This window comes from Coffea arabica, chromosome 11e (assembly GCF_036785885.1).
Source record: "Coffea arabica cultivar ET-39 chromosome 11e, Coffea Arabica ET-39 HiFi, whole genome shotgun sequence".
Classification (NCBI taxonomy): Eukaryota; Viridiplantae; Streptophyta; class Magnoliopsida; order Gentianales; family Rubiaceae; genus Coffea; species Coffea arabica.
Genome location: NC_092331.1, coordinates 58,007,621 through 58,032,087, shown reverse-complemented (window position 1 = coordinate 58,032,087; position 24,467 = coordinate 58,007,621). Strand labels below are relative to the sequence as shown.

The window sequence follows — 24,467 nt, the reverse complement described above, 5'->3', positions numbered from 1 at the left end:
TGTAATACCAAAATATGTTAATCAAGACATTGAAGTACTCATTTTCAACTGATCAGGGTTCAAGTTAGTATTGAAGATGTAATTTAATCTTTTTTTCTAATTGCCTTTTTAATTACAATTTCCATTTCCATCTCTCCAAAATAAAATAAAAAAATTGTGGTCTAAAACTCAACATGGATCCTTTTTAGTTTAGGTAGAGATATTGTTCCGGAATAAGTTCAATGTCTGAAAACATGAGTGTGAAGAATCTATCATAAAATTGAGAAAAACAGATATCGAAAATTTTTATACCTTGAAGTACCGCATATCTAGAAATATCCTCCAAACATTTATTAGGAGTCCATAACTTTCTTTCTTACAGGACCATGATTTTCAATTTGACTACAAGAGTCGAGAGGTAACATTCAAGCTGAAGTATGATACACAAGGAAAACAAATCAAGAAATCTATAAGAATGACATAACAGTACAAGTACTGTGTTTCTCTTATAGGGCAGATTTTTTCTTTTGTTTTCGTGGTTCCTCTCTGGGACTCTTATCTTCATTGCCAGGAAAGCATCAGTTCCAACTTCCACATTCCATAAGCAAGCTTCTAAAGCCAACTGCGATAACAAAAGTACCTAACTCTCTTTTACCATCTATGTCTATCTACGTATGAATTATACAGTCTATAGACTCATAGATGTATGGAATGCACATATAGAAAAATACTTTTCTTTTCCCCTCTTACTAGCAGCAAGAAACATAATAGCTGTATGAGACCTATCCCAGAAAAGAGTAACTCTTCCTGCCCTAAAAGAGAAAAAGAGACAACCGGTTTGGCAGTGTACTTGTCCATATATATGTGGTTTTCCTTATTTCCCCATAAAAATCCAATCTTGGTGGCATTTTGTTACATGTTTGCTTGTTTTTGTTAAGATTTTGATAGAACCATAACACTTTTTTTGTGAAGAAAAAAAGGATTGTAATTCTTTTCTGAGTATTATCTGTTGGTTTTTGATACGGTGTTACAGATACGTTACATAAATTAACACAAAACAGGATAATGGGAAGGGGTAAAGTGGAGCTGAAGAGAATAGAGAACAAGATAAATAGACAGGTAACCTTTGCAAAAAGAAGGAATGGTCTGCTGAAGAAGGCCTATGAACTCTCCATCCTATGTGATGCTGAGGTTGCTCTCATCGTATTCTCCAATCGTGGCAAACTCTATGAGTTCTGCAGCAGCTCTAGGTAACTTGTAATTTCCACATACACTCACACCATGTATGTGTGTGTTTTTTGTACTATGTTGTGTGATTATCTGGCTTGAACTTGTGCGAAATCAAGCAAGGGAATTGCCTTCATTAATTTTTTCTTTTGTGTTGTGGGGGGGGGTGGGGGGTGGGGTTGTTGGTGGTGGTGGTGACGGTGGAGAGAGTAGTTTGAGTGCATTTTTTAGTACTAGATTTGTGCGGACAAGTTATCACAATTTGATATGCCGCTAGAGTGCAGTTTGTTGCTTTACAGTTATCGTGATTTCTGGATCTGAATTTTGACATCCCATAATCAGGTTTGAGATCTAGTCTGGAACTGGGAGTTTATGAAATATTTTGTCAGTGTACTTAAAGGGATACTCTTAAGAAATCCAGGTGCCAGCTGATGCAAGTTAAAATCTTGATTTTTAACTCAAATTGTTGATAAAGTCGCCCCACCAACAGGCCGATGACAAGATCAATCGAGAATTTGCCCAAATATGCTATAGAAAAGCATAGATCGTTGTCATAATATTAGTAGCGCGGATCATCTGATTAGGAAAATAAATCACTGCATGATGAACCTACTTCTGGTTGAACTTTACCAACTCAAGAATTGATGTGCATATCATTTTCTTCATTGCATTGGGATGCATCCAGACAATACTCAGGCTTGCTTTTTGGCTGCAAAGCTGCAAGTTTGTGGTGCTTTGTGCATAGATTTAGGTATCATGTTCATGAGTTCGAATGGAGTTATAACATGTGTTGCTTGAGCACTGAGAACAGCCATGTTGAAATTATTGCTTTCTCTTGCTACGACTGCCTTCATATTTGATAAATTTCTTGTGTCACCATCATAAGATTCACACTTAGTTTTATGCATATGTGGTCTTGTGGTTTCTTCCTTTCATCGGAATACTCAATCATCGATATTATGTTCTGATCATGCAGCTCTTCAAACCCCAAAAAAATAAAAATAAAAACTTTTCAGGAAGAAATGTTGTTTTTGTTGGCCATGAATCGAGTTGCTTTTTCCAAAGCTGCAATTCCTTGGTTGTCTGCATTTAATTCACATCAATCAAACGTGTCATTCTGCTAGAGGTGCCTTTTATTCCTTGCATATGATCAACATAAAGCGTTTTCACTCAAACGTATAGTATCATGTTATTAGTTAATCCACACAGTCGAACATAAAGTTGTTCATTTTAATTTCCTTCGTCTAGTAATCTGCTTGAGTTGCAATCACTTTATATGGTATTTTCATATTATGTGTTGTTCAACTATGAACTTTATACTGTTTGCTTTCATTTTTGACTTAGTCCCTTTACCCATTAATCCTGATTCAGAATATAGGTGTTTTCTTTAAGCACATTCAAGGCAAGGGTCTAAATTCTTGAATACTTATTGTTACATCCTAAATAAATCATTCATGAATCGTTTCACATCTCCATGCACTATGGTAAATTCAACTTAGTACGTCTTAGCGCAATTACGTTTGTCATTCATAGACTTAGAAATGTAATGACTGATATGATATTGTGCGTTCCTATTATCTAGGCTTTCGATACTTGGTTCTTTATGAGTAGTAACTAGCTCGTGAAAATTAGCTTGAGAAAGAACTCGTGAAAATCAAGATCTATTTTGACTATCAATCTTAAATTACTGCGGGTGACATCAATTTTCTTTGACAACTGAAAGTCAAATGTGTTGGTTAATAGTTACTGTCTCTTGAAGAAACAACAATAATGTCCTTTAGGAAGATTATCCATATTTTAAGAGGATGTACTTTTCCCCTCTTATTGTGACACTAGATACTAATCACACATATATGCCTCTTATATTCTTCCATTTCCATGTTCAATTTCTTCTTGTGTAGGCAAAAAAAAAAAAAATCTTAAAGCTTCTTATATATCTTGATCTGGAGTTAGTTTATTTGAAAATCCAGGATTGTAAAGTAAAACTTTCTACATTCTGTGATCAAATCATATCTTATATAGGTGGTTTGGCAATTTGATATCCCAAGTTTGGTGAATACTTTAAGCAAAGTAAAGATAATAAGTTAGCACCTCAAAAGGAAAAAAAAAAAAAAAGAGTAAAGACAAGTTAAAAATTTGAAACACACTTTTGATGATGGTTTTATTTGAATGTGCTGGACAGTAAAGTGGAGTCTTCTGCATTCTGTGATCAAGTCATATCTTTTATAGTTTTTGGTGATCAATCCCTTTTGCAAAGTAAAAGATGAGTTAAAATTTTGAAACAGACTTTTGATGTGAATTAAAGCCCCATGATATTATTGAGAGAAGTTACTTTAGCCATTGTTTGTGGCGGTAGAATAGGAATTGTTGTGGACAATTGGACATAGCAATACATGTTAACCCTAGAGACTCTTTGGATAAAATCTGATCCCCACTAATTAAATTAATTAGCTTTGTATGAAATTACCTAGCTATATGAAGTGAAGTTCAACCACCAAATTAATGCAATTCCAATTTCCTCTCAAGGGTGATCATCATCACAATTTAACCCTCAATCATGTTTCCCCCGCGATCACTTCGACTATATTTTATTTTCCTTCTTCCTTCTAATATTTTCTTTTTTTTTTTAACTATTTTAATATTATTTTCTGTCCATGGATTGTACTAAATGACTACTTTTGAACCCTTATACGCAAACGGACATGTTAGCAAATGTTGTTTACCTTCAAAAAAGAAGCTGAACTGAAAAGTTCTGTGCTTCTGATTATTTTTATGTATGAATATGGGTAGTTACGGTTGTGTAATGTGTCCTTCCTTAGTGTATACTTATTGCATAGGGTACATGTTTTGGTTTGGTGATACTTATATTACTATTTGTGACACGTACGGATTTCATCCTTTTCGTGTATAAAAGTTCGAATTTTGTTCATATATATCAAATGTTGTCGAAAAGTACAATAAAGTTATATGAATGCATATCAAACATTATAACAAACAAGTATATATATTTAACCCGACACAATTGCACCAAATCAAAACCTCATGAATTTCATTTAAGTGCAGCCATTTCCTCATCTTGGTCCTACCATAAGATGAGGAAAAATTGAAACTTTTAGTACTCCTGGTGTTAACTTCACTTTTCCTAATTCTCCTGTAGTATGTCCAAAACGCTGGAGAGGTATCACAGATGCAGCTATGCTGATGCTGGAATGAACCAATCCTCCAAGGATCCACAGGTAACTTTGTTGTTAATGCACTATAGGACTCCTTCCCTTAACCAGGGACATATATATTAGATTTAGCCCCTCCAACAATGGGCACAAGTTGGAAAGATATCACGTGCGTTTTTTCATGACCTAGTGGCTAACCCTCCCTAGAGGTAGAGGGTCAAAAAGATCCCTTTTTCTCCAAAGTCCTAAACAAGTCTATGTGTGCGTATTAATAAATCCATCACTACAGCATAAGTTTGCACCTGAGTGACTGTTTTCTTGATCCCTTAAATTGACTATGGTTTTCCTGAAACAGAGTGACTACCAGGAGTATCTGAAGCTTAAAGCAAGAGTGGAGGTATTACAACAATCTCAGAGGTAACAAGAACTTCAACAACAGGCTTGCAATGATTCTCTGACTAATGCACTTAAAATGATTAATTAAGTTGTCTGTAGGCATAAAGCAATGAGAGCAAGTCATTAGAATCTTGAGTAGCTTGACTTGTAGCCTGAGATTAATTACTATCTAGTACTGTTTCATGGATCCATCACGCACGTCGAGCCCAGAAATGGGACCTCACACCAAATGCTGGAAGAATTATACGTACGAAGCTAATTGATCTGAATAGGACTCAACTTGTGAGGCCTGGATCAATCAAAGCACTAATGCCTTCAACTTTTCTTTTCTCTTTTAGGCCTTTTAGTAGAGGGACTAGAGTCATTTGTTTTTTTCCCTAACAACAAGGGTTGTTGAAGCAGCCCTCCCGTACGATTAGTGCAGCAAGCACATCGATCTCTGTGTCCTCATCGCCTGATTGTACCTGGATGTCACCGAGAATTTTGGTGTTCTAACTTCTAAGCTTTAACTTGTACTGCTTTAGCTCTTTGGACAACTCCTATGGTAATTTTTCGCTGATGCTGCTGCTATTTGTATTCATTTAGGCATCTTCTGGGGGAAGACTTGGCTCAGCTGGGTGCAAAGCAGCTCGATCAGCTCGAGCGTCAGCTTGATGCATCTTTGCGGCAAATTAGGTCGACAAAGGTATATATGCAACTCTTTCATTTGATGATGAAAACGCGCCCTCCAATTCGCTGAATGAAGTTTAATGACTTAAAACTAGCTAGTGAAAGATACTTCTACATGACACGACAAAAATGTGCTAATTAGTTATTGCATTTTCATATTATAAGGTCAAAGTTGCAGCTAGCTCGTTGCATGTTAGGGAGCTTGTAGTTTTCTTTCATGATGTACTTTATAAGAAGTTAATTAAGATGCTTATAGAATTTGACAACTACGTAGAGTTTCTTGTTAAACTATTCTTTTCCCATTTAAGTGAAGCATTATTCTTTGGGAGATTAATAGATAAGGTCACTTGTAAGATTGGATTATCTTTTTATCTTCATGTCTAAGTGTAATGCGCGCCATCGATCTATTTTGCTGCTCAAGCTTATATATTGTCACTTTCAGTGAGTATTGCTTTCCACAAAAAAAAAAAGATATCATGTCTAATTAGTGGCTCTAAAATGTTGCAGACTCAGCATATGCTGGATCAACTCTCAGATCTTCAGCAAAAGGTAACGTATTATTAACCTTGCCAATCAGCTGTTTAACGTTTTACTGACCAAGCCAACTATTTGATTGCCCAGGAAAGATCACTGATGGAAGTAAACAAGGCCTTGAGGAACAAGGTAGCCTAAAATTTCTATTAAATTTGGGCTATATTTTTAAAGTTTTGATGCTCATGATATTTCGCATTAGTTGTTGCTAATACAATCATCTAAGAATGTGCATGAAAATCATCGATCATAGCAGTTAGAAGAAACCACTGCAGCATATCAGTTATCATGGGACTCAGAGGAGCATAATTTACGACATAGATCTCAGACAATTCATCCTGAGGGATTCTTCCAGCCCCTTGAATGCAACAGCTCCATCATGAAGTATGTTGCTATTGTTCCATAAAAAACTTTGGAGATTTATCCTTGCTTTGCATGCATGTGACTTGTTATGTGGGGAAAAAAAAAAAACTACTTTTGTTAAACTCTTTAGGATAATTTTTGGTCTGCGAAGGGGAAAGTTGATCGGTAGATTATAGTTTTTGCATATATTCATGTACTTCTCCATTGCAGCTACAACATGGTGGTAGCCGATGCTGAGGCAGAGCCAACACAAAATCCCAGTGGAATCCTACCAGGATGGATGCTTTGAGAATATGTAGCAATTAAACACAATTTGAATTGGAAGGCCAACAAATACGTGTGGTACACAGGTTCCTAATTTTGCTGTATTTTCCATTGAAATGGGAAGATAAAAATAAATTATGTTCTTGGGCCAACAGGCATAAGGGGATCCTGTTGGAGTAATGTACGTACCATAGCAGCATTAACATATTGCCAACTCTACAGTTTTCAAGGATAAAGACATGGAATGTCTTTCTTTCTTTTTCTTTTTCTTTTTTTTTTCCCCGAAGACTTGGAATGTAATAAGATGGGATCTATAATCTTGTGGTGGGGAGTGGCTATCTTTATTGAACTGAAATTTGCTTGGACAAATATTATTGTATGACGCAAAACAAAATGTGCAATCAGGCCAGCCCTTTTGTAGGGACTAGGGGAACATTTAGTAGCTATAATTCCTTTTTTTTTTTTTCAAATGTTTTATCTCTCTCTCTTTCTTTTGGTAATAAAAAAAAATGGAAAAAGAAAGTGTTCGTCTGATAGAAGTACTCTTTTTTAATTTTTTTTTTTTTTATAGCAAAATCAGTGCAATCCGAAATAGACTTTTCTACTTTTTGTAAGACAATTATTGTGGGATGAAATTGCATAGAACACATACTATAAAATAGTGGTTGTCATTACCTTTTTAAAGTAATAAAAATGAGCAAGTTGATGCTTTTGTTAATAGGAAACATGCCATATACAGAGGATGCAGTTAGAACTAAAGTAAGATATTTGGGACAAAAGAAAGACTAAAATATGAAAACAAAATTTACGTCGAAACAGCAGAGATCTTGGATTCGAGTCATTCCACTTACACGTAAAAAAATAAAAAAAAAAGATGAGAGGACAAAAATTACATTGCTCTCTAATAATTAAACAAAAAAAAAGGGAGGAAGAAAGAAAAGCAAATAGGCATCTGGTACTTGCTCTCTAATAATTAAACCCAAAAAAAAAAAAAAGAGGAAGAAAGAAAAGCAAATAGGCATCTGGTACCATCTTGGTTCGAATCTTTCCAATTTTAGATCCGGCAAACATTTAGCAGAAAGAGAGGCCCAGCTTTGCAGAGCTGTGGAACTTGCTTCTCTCTCTTCTCACTCTTTTTTTTTTTTTTTTTTGAGGGATATTCCAAATTAATCTTATGTGGTGAAATGTAGTAAGAGGAGGGCTTAAGAATAAATTATTGTCTGCAGCAAAAAAATAAAAGAGATAATTTGTTCTATGCCTGCCTTATTTATATCAAGTAGTATTTAGAATAGAATAAAATTAAATAAAAATCCAATTTTTTATCCAAAACTATTTCATCCGAAGGCATCTATTGCAAAGTAAAACACGACGAAGTAAATAACGTCAAAGGTTCTCAAAGCGAAGCAGTACAAAATTTAAAGCGTGTACTGATTAAGGTGTTCACATCAAAGGACACAAACACCAAATAGTCACTGTTCATAAACAGTGAATGTCAACTATAACGACAAGATATAGTACTGCACTGCACTGCACAAAATGGTACAGAAGGCGAATAATTGAAGAGGCAAAATTAAAATGAGGAAACAAAAGAAAAAAAAGAGAACTGATAAGATAATAATTTCGCTTGCATCATAAATATATTTTTCAATTTACTTTTTTATATTTCTAATCACCTTTTTATCTCACATACATCACATCACATCACAAAAAGTGTTACAGTAATTATTCCAAATAATATTTTAAATAATACTCTATCCTCGATTCAGTAATTTTCATCTTTCGTCTTAAATAGTTTTACCAATTCGGTTAGTTGGACGAATAGGTGTTTGAATGATCTTTTCCACTATATTGGACATATCATTATTTCGCGTTTTTTAGTGTTTCAGTGACTAAGATTGAGGTTCCAAAACATAGAGATTCTCTGGATTGTAACAAACCACTTTGCCATTTCTTATAATCTCTTAATTGAAATAACAAACCACTTTAACCCCTTAATTTGAAAACGTGTTGAAGTGGGTTCTTCAGTAAAAATTTACAAATTGTTAACGGGGGTTGGGAGACCCTCTACAATTTTCGTGTTATTGGTCTAGATAAGAAGAAATATTTAAGATTATACAGGATACATAAAACTAGTAAAAATAATTTGAAGAGCTACTTTGGAATAATTGTCTCCTTTTCCAAAAATGATTTTTTCAATTTTATATACTGGAAATGGTTAACAATATATTGCAGAAGGTTATAAGTAGAAAAAAATCAGTGATTTTTTTAAGTTTTGAAAATATTCATTTGAATTGCTATTTTTTAGAGTTTTTATAGAAAAATTTATCGTAACAATTTGATATATATATATATATATATATATATATATATATATATATATATATATATATATATGTGTGTGTGTGTGTGTGTGCATGTGTGTATAAAGTAAAAAAGTAATTGAGAAATGTATTTAAAAAAAATAAAACTTTTTTCTTGAAAAACTAAAATCTAAACAAAGATACCATAAAAAATCTCAAGGAAGTTTTCAGTAATTATCCCTATTGCATATTGGTCCAATGGACTCCAATTGCACAGGCGCTCAATGTTCTGTCCGACCTTTTAGAGGGTAGACCGAGTAGAGAGGCGGGCAGGATGAATGAGATGGAATAGGAATGCCAACTTTCGAGGCCGTTGGAAAGGAATAATACCCAATAAGTTTACCGCTGTGGTAGAAAATGTTTGCTTGTCCCGTTGGAGAATATTTGGAAGTGCTTTTCCTAAAGTCATGACTAAATTAATGTGGAGAATACGTTACCTTGAGCGAAGCATCACTCAGCTGAGGTAGAGAAAGTGATGAGAGGATGATTCTACGTATAATCTTCGATGTGAATTCCACAAAATGGGCTTATAAAAAAAATCAAAAAAATTAGAGAGTGTTTTAAGATAGACAAAAAGTTTTTTAGATTAAATATTTTGGTAAAAAAAAAAAACCTAGCTTATAACATGTTTTTATTTTTGTCTTTCCTTTATTATTTTTTTAATGATTTCAGCTATGAGCACAATCACTTGAACGGAATTAGAATTTCTTTCATTATAGTATTCACTAGCGAGTCAGGATGTATGTCACATTATAATTTGAATTTGAACTTCAATTTTGCACATAAAATATGTACAACCCGCTAATATATACACTATTAATATAGGAAGGATAAATCCAACTATACTAAAATTTAAGGCACGAGCAGTTATCACTCCTTAATAATGGAGGCATATCAAAAATATTTTGTGCATTTAGTAATTGAGTTTTGTACATCTACAAAAAAAAAAAAAAAAAAAAAAAAGAAGATGTGTGCATAGGTAATACTTTTTCAGTTTTGAATTTATCGAGTTAGATAACAATCACGTAGACAAACTTAAACTACAAATAACTAGAGTAGTAGTGCTATCAACTCGTTATCTTTATTTTATGCTTGAAAATCGAGATTAAATAATAGATTGAAATGCCTTGACAATCATCAGTTGCCATTGTTTCAAATATTGTTGTTGAAATGAAGGGTAAGGATGTTGTTAGCATTTTCATCCTAGAATAGAAAATTCCATGCTCAAGATTATTGTACAACTTTGAAAAATGGGAATAATGTGATAGTCCCTTTTGGATACAGTACCCATGATTTTAATCCACTTATATCTTGCCACATCATTTAGTAATTTAAACTCTTAAAATAATTTAGGAGTTGATAATTCTTATTCTATTTCCAACGGTAAATGTAATCTAATCAGTACGGTGCCCTAAATAAAACTCTTGCAGAAAATGAGGTAGTTTCAAGATTTGGGTCATTAATTGCTTGAAGATAGTATTGGAGGTAGTTGCTGGTGTTCGCATATAGAGTGTTATTCAAAATATTATTTAGAATAATTATTATAGTATTTTTTATAATTTGATATATGTAAGGTAATTAAAAATACAAACAAAAGAGTTAAAAATGTATTTATGATGTAAAAAAATAATGTTTATACAAAAAGTTGTTTGCTGATAGTACAGCAATATTAACAAACCTGGCATGTTTAATTAATTCAATTACTGAAACCGTACATTAATAGTCCCATTTCCAAAAATCTGCTGGGCCAAATTCAGAACAGTCCCTTCATCACATGGCCATGGCGGCCGTCAACAGTTTCAAAGAAATGACACTGATCTACCCAAATTCCAGATCCGTACACTTCTAATTGTACCAAATTTTGGTTAAAAACCTGTGAACTTCATATCCACTAGACTCCAACGAATATACAGTAGCTTAAACAAATCCTAGCTCGACAGCACATTCTTAAAAACCACCTGGTTTTAACTTCCCCAGGATCCCTTTAGCTGTAATGGTTTCACATCTCATCACAAATCTGTACATGCTTTTTCAGACAAGATGTTATCATAAAATATATTTCACCAAATAGAGACAACAAGAAAGTTGGAGCACCACAGAACCCACCAGTGATTTCCTAAAATATCCCCCTCTTTACACCTGCAGATTATAAAGAAGCAATAAAAGGATATATATATATATATATATATATATATATATTTATATTCCCCTTTTTTGTTGTGTCGTGATTTTAGAATCTAGGGGCATGGGATGATAAATTGGAGTTAGAGGGTTTCCTTTTTTAGATCCTGTGTGAAGAGGGTCGTTTGTTTTCTGGGGAGAAGAAAAGAGAGAGAGGAGAAATCATGGGGAGAGGAAAGGTACAGTTGAAGAGAATAGAGAACAAGATTAACAGGCAAGTGACATTTTCAAAGAGAAGAGCTGGATTGTTGAAGAAAGCTCATGAAATATCAGTACTTTGTGATGCTGAAGTGGCTTTGATCGTCTTCTCTCACAAAGGGAAGCTCTTTGAATACTCTTCTGATTCTAGGTATCTACGTACGTACCTTTGATCTGCTAAGTTATCTCATGGACTAAAATTTGTTGCAATAATGAATTCTTCATTTTCACCCCCATTTAGAAAGAGGTTCAAAAGGGTTTTTTTTTAAAAAAAAAACTTCTTTCAGAAAACATTAAATAAGGCTTGTTGTTGTTCCTTTTGCCCCCTCTTCTTAAATCGTGTTGGCATCCTTTTGTTTTCTGATGAGGTCAAAACCATGACGGTTGCTAAGTTTTGAACCGTTTGCGTACCATCCCGTCTTCCTTCAGCATAATCTTCTCTATGTTACATAGCATCTGGCTTTACCATGCACCCTTCTTGATGCTAATATCTTCAGGGTCTTAGTTGGATATAATTAGTTCAGTCAGAATACAATCTCCAAGTCTAAGCTGGACTTCATGTTTGCAAGTGATAGCTAGATTTAATCTTGTTAAAGCCTGGTGGTCTATACTTGGAGGATTTAATGCTATCCATGTCAAGTTTAAAGCTTCAATTTGTACTTGCAAAAAAAATATTAGCAGTGGATTTCAGATTCTTGATTCAAGATGTCACGAATTAAAATCAGATCCATTAACTACACAGCTAGCACTGCAAGATCAAACGAGGTTTCTCAATTTATGCTATGCTATTGTTATTCCGATTCTTTTTTTGTATTTCATTCTTTTAACTAGTTAGAAAAACTAGAAGATCGACAAGAAAATTAATTCGCCAACTTCCCAACTTGAGAAAGAAATTATATATCGTTAGACATCTATGTATCAGCAGGAAAGAAGATGAGAAAAAGGTAACAAAATCAAGAATTTATCAATATGTGTTTTGCAGTTATCTAAGTTCCCTTTTCGCCAAAGTTCTAAGCTAGACCATGCACATCTTCATTGTTGTCAATATTTATTTCCGTCTTGTTGTATTGGAACCCGCGCGATCTATGGCATTTAATATAGACAATGATCATCTCTTCAATTTTTTAGGCTTTTTACCCTAGCATATCTAACCTGTAAAAATATTTTTGTTACTGCAATGATATAAAAGGGAAAGAAGATATCACATTCTAAACATCTTTGCTTCTGTTATTTCAGGAAAGATTATGTTGAACTATTACTGCTTCTCTCATCTTCTTTTCCCACCCTCAAATTTGCTTTTCTGAAATAGACTTGTGTTATGCCAATCCTGATCAAGTATGCTTTTACTGCATAGTCTAGCGAACATGAGGTCACCCCAGACCTGGATTTTCAAATTTTCAAACTCATCTTTTAGCTAATTCTAAAGTATTAATTGCATGAACATTTTGACTTCATGTATCCTTTCTTGGCACTCTAACGTTTTCCTTCCTTCCTTCATGTAAATTTTTACTCAAATGAATCTGAAATTTACTTGAAATATGTGGATAAAAAATGTTGCCTACGTAGATGAGTATTGCTTATCCTATTTCAATCTGTTTACTTGTTAAGTCGTTTGCATTACAATTTACTTTGCAGCAGCTCAGCAATAAAGCATAATAGAAACTCAAATTCAAGCCCTCCCTCCCCGGCCCCCATCTTTCCAGAAATATAAAGTTAAAAAAAAAAAAGACAAAGACTTTTAATTTGCTGAATTCTTGAAGTCGAGATGAAGATCCGATCAGAAGACGTGACACCAAAAATCTGCTTAATCACTAGAATAAAATAACGTCATGTTTTGACCTTATGTATGTTTTCTTTCAATTTTTTTGTAAGGACATATGATGGCTAAGTAGAATAAAATATTTCCAGGTAATAAAGGACTTTGAATATGAATTGTCAACATCTTTTTTTAATCAAAAGGTAAATAATAGTAGAAGAGGCGGAAAGGGAGAAGTACGAATGATAATGATGTAAGATAATAATACACACAACGAATTGAACCATTGTACTAAGAAGTGCCTGGCACAGTAGTAGGTTACCACTGTGCTGCTAAGCTGAAACATGATATATAAAGTGGATAGATAGTTTATCGATGTGCTTGGCACAGTAGGGGCTCTAATACTGGTCTTTATCACAGTCGATAATCGTAATTATTGTTTATATCTAATGAAATCCTGCCGCTTTTGACCCAAAATTTTTTTTTTTAAAAAAAAAAAAAATTCTAAGAGGGGTTGAGACAATGATTTTGAATAAAGGACAGAGCAACCCCCAATCTTGATTAAACACAGGAATGACCTAAACTGGTTTGGCACTTTCATGATTGTCTCTATGATGAGGATCAAGAAGATACAAATATGCGAAAGTGTTATTGGGTGAACGCCAATTTCATGTATTATAATACTTAGGAATATATAGTTTATCAAATAGCTATAACAAGTCTGGTGGTGAAGATTAATGAAGCATTTCAGCATCACAAAGCTATTGCATGTCAATATGAAGTTACAGATTGTGACATTTTATGCCTACGATTTCGGTATAAAATAATTACTCTGAAAGATTATACAGTAGTATTACGTTGAAACTCACTTCTTGAATGTGCTAATTAATGCAACAGCATGGAGAATATCCTGGAACGATATGAAAGATATTCATATGCAGAAAGGCGATTAGTTGCAAATGATCTAGAATCCGAGGTACACACACATATATATATATATATATATCCTAGAACGGCATGATCATGCATGTCACGCTTTTTCTTTTTGTGGTATTTCATGCATGTTGCCTAGTCACAGAGATGTATATATATATATATAGCCATCTCTGATTGATCATTTGACATGAGAATTTCCCAAAACCCAAAAAAATTACGTGAGTTGCATGCATGCTTGAATTGTGCAGGGAGATTGGACTCTGGAATACACCAAACTCAAGGCCAAGATTGAGCTGTTGCAAAGAAATCATAGGTGAAAGACATGGCCTGGACGTGGCCTTCCATATATATTCTACTGGTTAAGTATAAAGGTTGATTCTTCTTTCTTTCTTTTGAGTATTTGAAGTTTTCTTTCTTGCTCCATCAGGCACTACATGGGTGAGGACCTTGATGCAATGAGCTCGAAAGACCTCCAGAATTTGGAGCACCAGCTTGACACGGCTCTGAAACAAATCCGAACTAGAAAGGTAAGCTCTTGTGTTCTAGGTGTTTTGTAAATTTCCATCCATGGTGGGCTAAGTACTCAACTTTTTTTAGTAATTTACTTCGTTTACCTGACCCTTAAATGTCCGTTTCCTGACAGAACCAACTCATGTACGAGTCAATCTCTGAGCTGCAGAGAAAGGTCAGCTTCTTTAGGATGTAAACTTGCATTCAACCCTCTTCAGGTGTAATTGTTCATCGTGATAATCATGTACTGCTCTTGAGCTTGCCAAGTTATACCTGCAATTAATCACACAAACACCTTAACAACAAAAGTGGACTACCATTTATTAATCACACAAACACCTAAGCAACAAAAATGGACTACCATCTTCTTTGATGACTTTGGGACTACATTACTCGAGTACAGTTCCGGGTGCACAATAGGTACCCAAAAGTCCAAAACTAGTCCTACATCATCTGATAACTGAGTTTTCTGAAGCTATATTCATATGGTAGTTGTTATTATAGCACTGTAGTATCTATTGCCTGGGTTTCTGGTTTCATTTTTCTTAAATTTTAGCTGTTGTGTGACATTTGACTGGAAAAAAGGAAATGCTCAACGGTATCTGCAAACTTTGCAGCATCATTAGTTCATGAACATATATATATCAAAAGCTAAACCCTGAGCCAAAGGTTAATCAAGTTGTAAACCACCCCCGCAACTTTCTAGATAAACATGGGTGTCTAAACCTCTAAAACTTTTTCAAGTGATCTTGAAACTTGTTCCTTTCAGAAACAATTTGATCAGTTTTTTCATTTTGTAGTCTATGTTCATTCAGCTACCCCTTGTTTGCTTTGACAGGAAAAAGCAATTCAACAGCAAAACAGCATGCTCGCAAAGAAGGTTAGTCAATACATTATCATCATTAATTAGTGCTCAAGTCATTCAGCCTAACTCGAATAATTTCTTCTCGTGGGAGGGCAACCCTGTCTTTGAAATAGGATATCTCTTGTTCTTGAACAAATTATAACCCCAAGAATGGGAACAAAATGATTATTTTAACCTCTTCTTTCATGCCGTTCACCTGCATTATTTACCAGAACTACATTTGCCACACAGTCCACCATGTTGGCTAGCTTATTTACGAATCAAGGTTATTTTGCTTCTTTAACTTCCTTTGGCCTCTCTCTAATAGATAAAGGAGAAAGAGAAGTTAATGGCACAACAGGCACAGTGGGAGCAGCAAAATCAAGGCCCGAGTTCAACTCCATACCTGATTCCAGAACCACTCCCTCCTTGCATCAATGTCAGGTAATCCAAATTTCATTTGATCCTAGCGCGTCAGATCTTACATTGTGGATAAGAGAGGAGAACTAAGGAAATCTATAGGGGCAAGTTCAACCACATATGTTATTTTAACTATATTAGGAATCCACAAAGTATAAAGTTTAAATGCAGAATTAAGTGCCCAGACGATTTGCACAACAAAGCTCAAACTGCGAGGTTTTGGACGCATTAGAATTAGAAGCCACTTTCGTAATTAGCTTAAGTTTAACTTGTCCATTCTGCATATTTGTTGCTGTTGCAACTTGCAGTCTTGCACATATGGTGCTTTTTGGCGGATTTTCAATTGCATTAATGCTTTTGTCATACTTTAAACAGTGGCAACTATGAAGAAGAAACCCAAGAAGCGAGAAGGAATGAGCTTGAGCTTACTCTAGACTCGCTGTTTCCCTGCCATCTTGGATGCTTTACTGCCTGATCAAAGCGCAAAATTGGGTGCTATACTTGCTAGTACTTGTAACTGCATACGTTGACACCGATAAAGGCGGAGAAACCAAAATTTGCACCCAACTTGGAAATTTCTAATATGTTTGACTATCTGCTGGTGTTATCTGCGCTAAGTGTATTTTGTGAACCCGATCTGGAAACTTTTTCAGCTGTCTCTAAAGCTGTAGTTCTTGAGCATTTTTAGAATGATGGAAAAATGACACTATTGGAGCTGTGGAAATAAATATTAATGTTCTGTATAAGTTTGTAGCCTCCAATTGTTTCTTTCTTTCTTTCCTTCTTTTTTATGGGATGCTTTCTTGTTGCAAGTTAGAATTCTTAACTAATTAGGGCCACTAAGCATTAGATTAAATTGGATGTTCATATTGGACATTGAGTTTGTGGGTACCATCTCGACTCGTCGTTGCCGGGATGGCTACCTAAGCTCGTTTGTTCCGTGAAGATCCTCGCCGTCGTTGTTCCGAGGTGAGGATCACCTCGGCCTATCAGATCAGTTGCCAGCTATCCCCAGGTAGACGTGACTACCCGTTGCCCTAGCGGTCATGGCTACGACTGAGCCCGCCACCATAGACTGCTATCTAACCACTTACTAGTTGTGCATCTCGACTCTCAATTTATAATTGACTTTAGCATCGGAGTAAGATCGGAGGATAAAATCCTGACCATTCTTGTTTGTTTTGACAGGTGAGCTCGTTCTGCCGACTCAGCTCGTCCGCTCGAAAATCACCTCGTCATAGTTCAACAATTACCTGGAGATATGTGATACAGCCACAGCTGAATTTTTATTTCCACAACAATCCTTGTTGAAAATGTTAAAATAACCCCTTTCGAAAATCAAATTGCATTTGGGCTTGGAAGAGCAATTTTGACATTTCATTCAATAATAACTGTAGAAATAAAATTCAAGATGTGGCATTAACATCACTCATTATTTGACCATGGATGATGAGGTTTGTGAATATTTTGTAGAGGGGGTTCAATCCTGCAAGTGTATAGTATTATATCTACCATTGTGGTAACATATATATGAGCACTTTAGGATCTTAAGCGTCTACTATCAATAACAACTACACAGAAGGGGATGAAAAGAATTTGAGTTAACAAGCTAATTTATCTTGTTCCTTCATTAATATTTGAAACTAGTAATAGCTAAAATTCATTGGGATATATAACTCACCTTGTCACTTGCACATTTTGGCTTTTGTAATTGCAATCCGGAGAGGGATGAATTTCAAACTCCAAACTATCTTGTGATCGAGCCAAAGTCCTGGCATTCATCATCTAGGTTGCATTTAAGCATGGAATTGCTTCGGCCATGATAATTTACCTTGTCCAGACGCTTCATAGGATGACCTAGGTGTTTACTTAGAAAACATCAATTCTAGCAGCTTCAGTATTGGAATCATAAAATAACAATCAAGGAAATGTTACTTCAAGATCCAGTTAGGTACGGTATATTTGTACACGAGGTAAATTGCCAAAAACCATGTAATTATCGGAGACAAAATGAACATACTGGAATTCTAATCACTTGATGGTGTTACCATTAGAAGTCAAAAATCTTAGAGCCTGAAAGAGACTCAAGTACTATTTAGTTTTAAAGTTTTGGCAAGTATTCTGCACCAGATTGTTTTACTCCTTGAAGCAACAGATCAAAACCCAAACACAACCCCCACCCCCCCCACCCCCCAACAAAAAAAAAACTAATCTCATCTCCTAAAGAGGCCAAAAAAAATTTTTTTTTTCCCTCACCACTGCATCATGATCCTATTATTAGCTTTACTATGTTTATCAAATAGAAAAGGAACCTAAAAACGAGGCCAATAAATTATTGTGGCAAGTGGCACAGCCTGTACAACCTTATCAACTTTAAAAAGATCAAAACTTTCAGTGATCTACTCACTATAAGCTATGTGCACAATCAATTTTCGCTTTTTCTCCCATGATTTTTTTTTTTTTTTTTATTCTTGTCTTTCTTCAGCCCTCCTTGCCGTGGCATCAGCACTCCAAAGTCATGTCTCATTGAATTCCATCAACTAGAAAAGAAACAAAGAAAATCAGGTTGATTATGAGCATGGCAATCTCATAAAGCTTACTAGCTAAAGCAGTTAAGATGAGTAAGCTATAGCACAATGAATGAATGCTGGCAATGTCCAAAGCAAGAATAACATCTGTAAAACGTCTTTAGAAAAGAGATTGGGCCAACAGGACATCTTTGCAGGGAGCAAACCACATTTTCTAACAACAAAAACAATCAGCACATCCTAAATCCAGTAAAGAAAGGAGGAAAGTCAAGATCAAACTCCACTTGCACCACAACCATGGAGTACACCTTTTGCCCACAGAGAAAGTTGATTAAAAGGCAAAGAAAATGACTTTGGAACAAAAAGGGCCAAGCTCTTCACTTCCAATCGTATTCCTCAACGCACAATCCCACATCATATAGAGCACCTATGGAGATTAATTTCCTAAGCTTTTTCTTTTTTTCACTTTCAAATAATATGTCAGTATATAGAGTATGTTACCTGAACCTGCATCAAAACTGTGTGCATTTGCCACCTGCCTTAAAGTTGGTTAGCTAAACAGACTTAGCAGTAGTTTCATGCAGAAGATCATCACAAACCCACTACTATATGTCTCCCAGAGTTTGAACATTTTTTCAGGTGTTCATGATGTCACATTCAATCATCTAAAGTATTCAACAATTAGTCAGACAGAACTGGTTATGAAAAAGAACTCCAGAAGAATCGAAATGAAAATGAAGAAAATCTAACCTATGAATCTTGAAGGATGAATGGTTTAAGATTAGCCATTAAACAAGCTAACACGAAAATTTCTAGACATATCTATTCATAACAAGTGTATGACTTGACAAGATGAATAACCCATGTAAATGAATAGCAAAAAAGGATTTCATAATAGACCTTAGAAAAATGCAAAGAGAAAAAAGATCATATGAAAGAAATTACCATTCCACAAACTGGACAAGTATCACTTCTCTCCAGCCACTCGTATATGCAACTCAGGTGATAATGGTGAAAACATTTAGTTATTATCTTGGGATTTTCCAGTGTATACTCTGCACAGAAAATCTTTTGTGAATATGTTATTCAAAGAACCATTAAGCACTAGGTTATTAGAACCCAATAAAAGCTAAAACATCAAAATTTACCAGCAATTGAATCTAGACAGCTTCTTTGAATAGAATGTCATCTCTTTCACTTTATTGACTGGAAAAGAGAATAAAAGTGGGGGATGGGGATGGGATGGCTGAAGCTTACCTTCAAGACATGTAGGACATACATCTTCATCTTCTGAGAATGTAACATCATAACCAACTCCTTTTTGCATGCTTGACGAGAAGTCCTTCACCGAGGACTCACTTTGGTTGTAAATTAATCTGTCTCCTACTTTTGAAGGTCTTGGCGTTAGTTGAACTTCAGGATCACCTGCTGGTTCTGGCTCTACACGTGAATGGTTTGAGCCTTTGTCATGTCTGCAGATAACATCTTGTGGCACTGGAGAATATCCAGAATTGGGATTCATTTGCAAAGTTCTATCAGATGCTCTGGTGATAACTGAACTGTGAGTTGGTACCACAGGGTCTGGAGAGGTTGCACGTTGATTAGATATCAGGGCTGGAAGCCCACTCCCTCTTGCAAATAGAGCTCCATACTGTCAACATTACACTTGAGGGTCAACTTTTCAACAACTTGAATGAATCATTTCACATCTGGAAATAACCAAAAAGACACAAAAGCAGCAAATAAAGTACTAGACCTTGTATAAGAATGGCATACATCAAAACACAATATTATGATATCTTTGGTTGCAAAGAAAAGTCAAACACAGAGGAGAGTGTCAGTAGAAGTAGTTGAGGCTAATTGGATGAAGTAAAACAAAACAGTCTTTATTCTGTGAGGTCATTTTATGTCTCCCCTCAACCACTCAACCTAGAGGGTAATGCCAAATTTAAATAAGAAAAAAGGGAACAGAAATGAGGACTGAGTTTTTCATGTTTCCTCTATATGATCCTATCTCAATGAAACAAGAGACAATAAACAAGATGTTCTGCGCTTACTCCCCTTCCCACTCTCTGTCTCCACCACCCTTTTCTTCTTCTCCAATTCCTGCACTAAGCAGTGCGATGATGTCAGATGTTTCAAAAGTTATACCCTGCCAGCTAAAGAGACAAAATAATCCTCACTAGGTGTCTTGTTTTGTGAATGTAAAAGTTAACATGGTTAAGCACTCCATGAGTTGTATATTCAATTGCTTAATGTGAATAGTTGGCAAGAAATTTGGTGTTTTAAGTGCAGCAAGATTTCTTTAGCAGTTACTATACATAACAAAGGAGTGGTGGATAGTGTTCATACCACTGCATTATTGCCAAGTCACATTATCAAACTCAAACAGCATTTGAGAGCTAAAGAATGTTGGACATCTAAAATCAACCAAATTAAAGAATCACAGAGTGCTAAAAGATGTGTACAGCTAACGAAACGAAACTGTTTGCCAAAAATCCAATATATTGTAGTTGGTGCAGCATAAGCAGGTAATGCCTGCTTTTACTTACACTCTGCAGAACAATTAAACCTACAAAATGTCCCTCAAGTGGAAAACCATCATAGAAATCATAATCGAGAAGGAAGTATATGTCCCAACTTCATATGGAGCACATTAACAAGCAAACAGAGAACAAGGAGGTGCTGGAGGAATAAGGACAGAAGTAAAAGCCAGAGACCATGAACAATCTAAATAAAAAAGGGATAAAGAATATAGGCATCACAATTTATTTCCAAATATTTCTGAAACGTTAATAGGTGACACTATCCTGTTGATTTCAAATCAAAGAAAGAGGAGCTTTTTGTTGCACCTTATCCCTAATGTTTTGTATACAGCAATTGAGGCAAGGGCAGTTTCCATGGTTCGAGCCGTTCTCATCTTCATGGCCAGCAATGTTAGGAACAGGGAAACAACAACAAACGGCACCCATGATGCAGCTTCAATTCTACATCAGACCTATTTTTGCAGAACAATTCAATCTCATTGTCAGAAGCTAACCAATGCAAAGAATTAAAATAGATATTCTGAGAAAAAAAAACGAGAAACTACTAAAAATACAAACGATCAAGCCTCTTTACTCTACTGTTTCATTGAAGGTAATATAGTTACAAACATCAAGGTAGGGCCAAGTCGTCTAACCTACTCCTAAACAGCAAGAATTAGCAAAATTGCAACTTTCTTAGCACTAATAAAGTCCTAAAAAAAATACCCTGTAAAGAAGAGGACAAATTTCTTTCATAAAACAGAATAATAGACATTAAAGCACGAATTGAACAACAAAAAACAGAACTTTTTTTTTTGTTAATAAAACCCATGTTTTTAAAACCAAAAAAAATGGTAATACAGCATCAAAAAGACTAGTAAATTCTGTGAAAAATCACATTGCAACACTCATTTTATTTCTTTAAAGCTGCTACTTGCAAGACTCAATCTTTACTTATCCAATCAGCAAAAAGAAAGAAAACGCATAACCCAAAAGAAAACATTCCAAACAGAAAACAATGACCCCTCTTGATAATATGTTCCAGCAAAAAGCAATAAGACTTCTGAATAGCCCACCAAAATCTGCAAACATATGCATATACCATTAGTTATGCATGAGACTGTCGAATGAGAGAGAGAGAGAGATTACTGTACCAGGTGCATAGCAGGGTTTTCGGTTCGACAATGATCAAAGTGGGGACTTGAGTTGAGAAGAAGTAAAGGAGACTACTGCTCCTCCGGAGCTTGGCAATTTTCTATATTATTTACTTTTGTGTGGCGTTTGGGTTTAGGATTTTTGGGCGAGGAATTAGCTGACAATAGAATTATATATCTTCTTTTTTTAGCTTTGGACTAGAAATTTTTTTATTTTTATTTTTATTTTTATTTTTCTTTAAGGAAGAAGGTCTATCGTTTAGGATCGGCCTAATCCGGCAAGGAAATGCTAATCCTACTTTTCTTAAATATCTATACAATGTATATGGATAAATCCTTTTAAAATTTTTTTTTTCGGAAAAGGTAAATCCTTTCAAATTTAAACATCAAATCTTATATATGTGATATACATCTTATCTAAACCTGTTAGTGTATTCACTAACAGTTTAAAACAATAATAATTCAATATATAAAGTCAAAGTAGTTGCACTCGGTGTAAACACCTTTTGTCTTTAAAAAAAAAAATTTATAATTTTACCTTCACAAATATTAATTTGTATTTTAATCACATTTTACCAACATAATTACTCATAATCCCCTTTTTAAAATTTTTCTTAATCACATTTTCTAGTGGAGCAATGATGCGATTTAAGAAGTGGGATGAGGGCAAGGGAGATATGAACTCACTAAATTAGAAATCTTGAGACCTCAACCTTACCATCTTAAGTATTGTAGCGGCTAAATTATATAACCATATAAATCAAAGTTTTTAATGATAATTTTATACAAATTTTATTTATGTAGAAAATAAATTTATATAAACTTAATTTTTAAAATTATTTCTACATTGCACGCACATTTTAATCATTTCTAAATTACACGTGCATTGGGTGTGCTCTTAATATTAGATTGTTTTATGAGGGGAATCGCCATGAATGATGTCGTGTTGTTATATGCAAAATCAGCTATAGTGGAATATCTTGAATTTATAATTTCTGATACTAGTATCAATAATAATGAAAACAAAATAAGTAAATTTTATGTATAAGTTCCTCTTAAACTGAGTAGTGTGTTTTGATAGTAGATTATTTGAAATTTTTTTTTGATAAAAAACTATAATACTTTTTTTTAATATGATGTATTTGCGATAAAAACGTGATTGAAAATTATATTAATGATGCAAACAAATAAAAATTGACAAATAAATTACAATCGAAACAGGGTTTCATGAATTATGTAAAATGAGTAAATTTTATCCTCTTTAAGATGCAGAGTTATCGAATACATTTCTTCCATGATACTTTATTATTATTATTTTTTAATGGTAGTGTCCGTACGCCATTGAGAGTTGTAGTTTATCTTCCTAGTGATAAATATTCTACCAAATAAGGACTTTGATTTTAATATATTCAAAGTTGACCTACCAATGGACACACATCTTCAAATATAACACGGAATCTTACAAGGAAGATTAGATGAATTAAACCTTCTTCATCATCAATTCAATGAAATTGCCTTCCTAATTAAATATTGAGCATTTTGTGTGGCCTATGTTTGATCTATGACCGAGTTGTATTCTTCATATTAGTGTATTAGTATGGTTACCGCCTACCTACCATAGCTAACCACTAAAAAGTGTTTTTCTATTGGATGGTTTTTGCTAATGACTTTGAGTTGGTCAATCTATGCAACAAGAAGATGGATAGTTATTTGCCTTTTGGGATTGAAAACAATAACAATTTTAGCTTTAATAGCTTTGCCATTTGTGAAGAAGACAAAGGAGCTAGAGAAAGTGAATTGACAAAAAGCCAAATTTGCAATTGTAGGTCCCTCCGCGAGCCACTAAGGGGATAACTTTTATAACTTCTTTCTTCATATCAATAATTGGTTCTTTTTTTTTTTCTTCTTTTTCACCTTTTAATTCTCTCTAGTTTTACTATGAGAAAGAGCGTATCAAAATGGGAAAAAAAACATTAAAAGATTAGAGTACAATTCAAAACGCAAATAATATGCAAGCATAAGTAGTAAATAAGTTCCCCCCTATAGGTACATTTGTCCCACATCGGGGTTGGGGTTGGGTTTGGGTTGGGATATAAGTCCCTGGGATTGCCTCAAGAGTTGCCGGCTTTTGAGGTTAATTCTGGGATTAGGTTTATAAAACAACAAAAGTCTGATTCAGGCTGTTGAAAAAAGACAAATTGCCTCAGGGTTGAAAGGGTATTGGGTGGTAGTATCCCACTTAGCAGCAGGTCCCCCCTATAGGTACATTTGTCCCACATCGGGGTTGGGGTTGGGTTTGGGTTGGGATATAAGTCCCTGGGATTGCCTCAAGAGTTGCCGGCTTTTGAGGTTAATTCTGGGATTAGGTTTATAAAACAACAAAAGTCTGATTCAGGCTGTTGAAAAAATAAGTAGTAAATAAGTGAAGTGATATTTGCACTCTTAAATTGGTCTCT

At 34.7% G+C, this 24,467-nt stretch overlaps 2 protein-coding genes across 10 annotated transcripts; one reads left to right on the top strand and one right to left on the bottom strand.

Moving 5' to 3' along the window:
* The first annotated feature begins 292 nt into the window (after positions 1–292).
* LOC113716486 (agamous-like MADS-box protein AP1) lies at positions 293–16,550 on the top strand. Of its 9 annotated transcripts, XM_072071792.1 has the most exons (15): positions 622–815; positions 1,013–1,229; positions 4,364–4,442; positions 4,732–4,793; positions 5,358–5,457; positions 5,949–5,990; positions 6,063–6,104; positions 6,229–6,356; positions 13,992–14,070; positions 14,279–14,343; positions 14,458–14,557; positions 14,674–14,715; positions 15,379–15,420; positions 15,713–15,828; positions 16,180–16,550. In XM_072071792.1, the coding sequence occupies exons 1-15, from the start codon at positions 686–688 to the stop codon at positions 16,277–16,279; spliced, it is 1,344 nt and encodes a 447-aa protein (XP_071927893.1). In that variant the 5' UTR covers positions 622–685; the 3' UTR covers positions 16,280–16,550. The 9 variants fall into 9 exon arrangements, with proteins under 9 accessions (XP_071927890.1, XP_071927889.1, XP_071927888.1 ...); XM_072071789.1 differs by lacking the exons at positions 622–815; positions 13,992–14,070; positions 14,279–14,343; ... (3 more) ...; positions 15,713–15,828; positions 16,180–16,550 and adding exons at positions 293–615; positions 6,546–7,034; XM_072071788.1 differs by lacking the exons at positions 622–815; positions 13,992–14,070; positions 14,279–14,343; ... (3 more) ...; positions 15,713–15,828; positions 16,180–16,550 and adding exons at positions 331–615; positions 6,546–7,034 and having other exon boundaries at positions 1,041–1,229; positions 6,226–6,356.
* Positions 16,551–18,112: 1,562 nt separating this feature from the next.
* Positions 18,113–21,317, bottom strand: LOC140004014 (E3 ubiquitin-protein ligase At3g02290-like). Its single transcript, XM_072071793.1, has 5 exons — positions 21,185–21,317; positions 20,390–20,438; positions 19,590–19,983; positions 19,278–19,387; positions 18,113–18,344 (listed from the first exon to the last, which is right to left on the bottom strand). Exons 1-5 carry the CDS (start codon positions 21,256–21,258, stop codon positions 18,321–18,323), a joined length of 651 nt encoding a protein of 216 aa, XP_071927894.1. The 5' UTR covers positions 21,259–21,317; the 3' UTR covers positions 18,113–18,320.
* Positions 21,318–24,467: the final 3,150 nt, after the last annotated feature.

What these genes read in the sequence shown, in the direction of transcription:
- LOC113716486 (XM_072071792.1), top strand. Translation starts at nt 686, where the DNA reads ATGGAATGCACATATAGAAAAATACTTTTCTTTTCCCCTCTTACTAGC. An exon ending in AATCCTCCAAGGATCCACAG is followed by an intron (nt 4,443 to 4,731) that starts GTAACTTTGTTG and finishes TTCCTGAAACAG; the next exon opens with AGTGACTACCAGGAGTATCT. An exon ending in AACAAATCCGAACTAGAAAG is followed by an intron (nt 14,558 to 14,673) that starts GTAAGCTCTTGT and finishes GTTTCCTGACAG; the next exon opens with AACCAACTCATGTACGAGTC.
- LOC140004014 (XM_072071793.1), bottom strand. Translation starts at nt 21,258, where the DNA reads ATGAAGATGAGAACGGCTCGAACCATGGAAACTGCCCTTGCCTCAATT. An exon ending in GACAGAGAGTGGGAAGGGGA is followed by an intron (nt 19,984 to 20,389) that starts GTAAGCGCAGAA and finishes TAATGTTGACAG; the next exon opens with TATGGAGCTCTATTTGCAAG. An exon ending in CTTGTCCAGTTTGTGGAATG is followed by an intron (nt 18,345 to 19,277) that starts GTAATTTCTTTC and finishes TTTCTTTTCTAG; the next exon opens with TTGATGGAATTCAATGAGAC.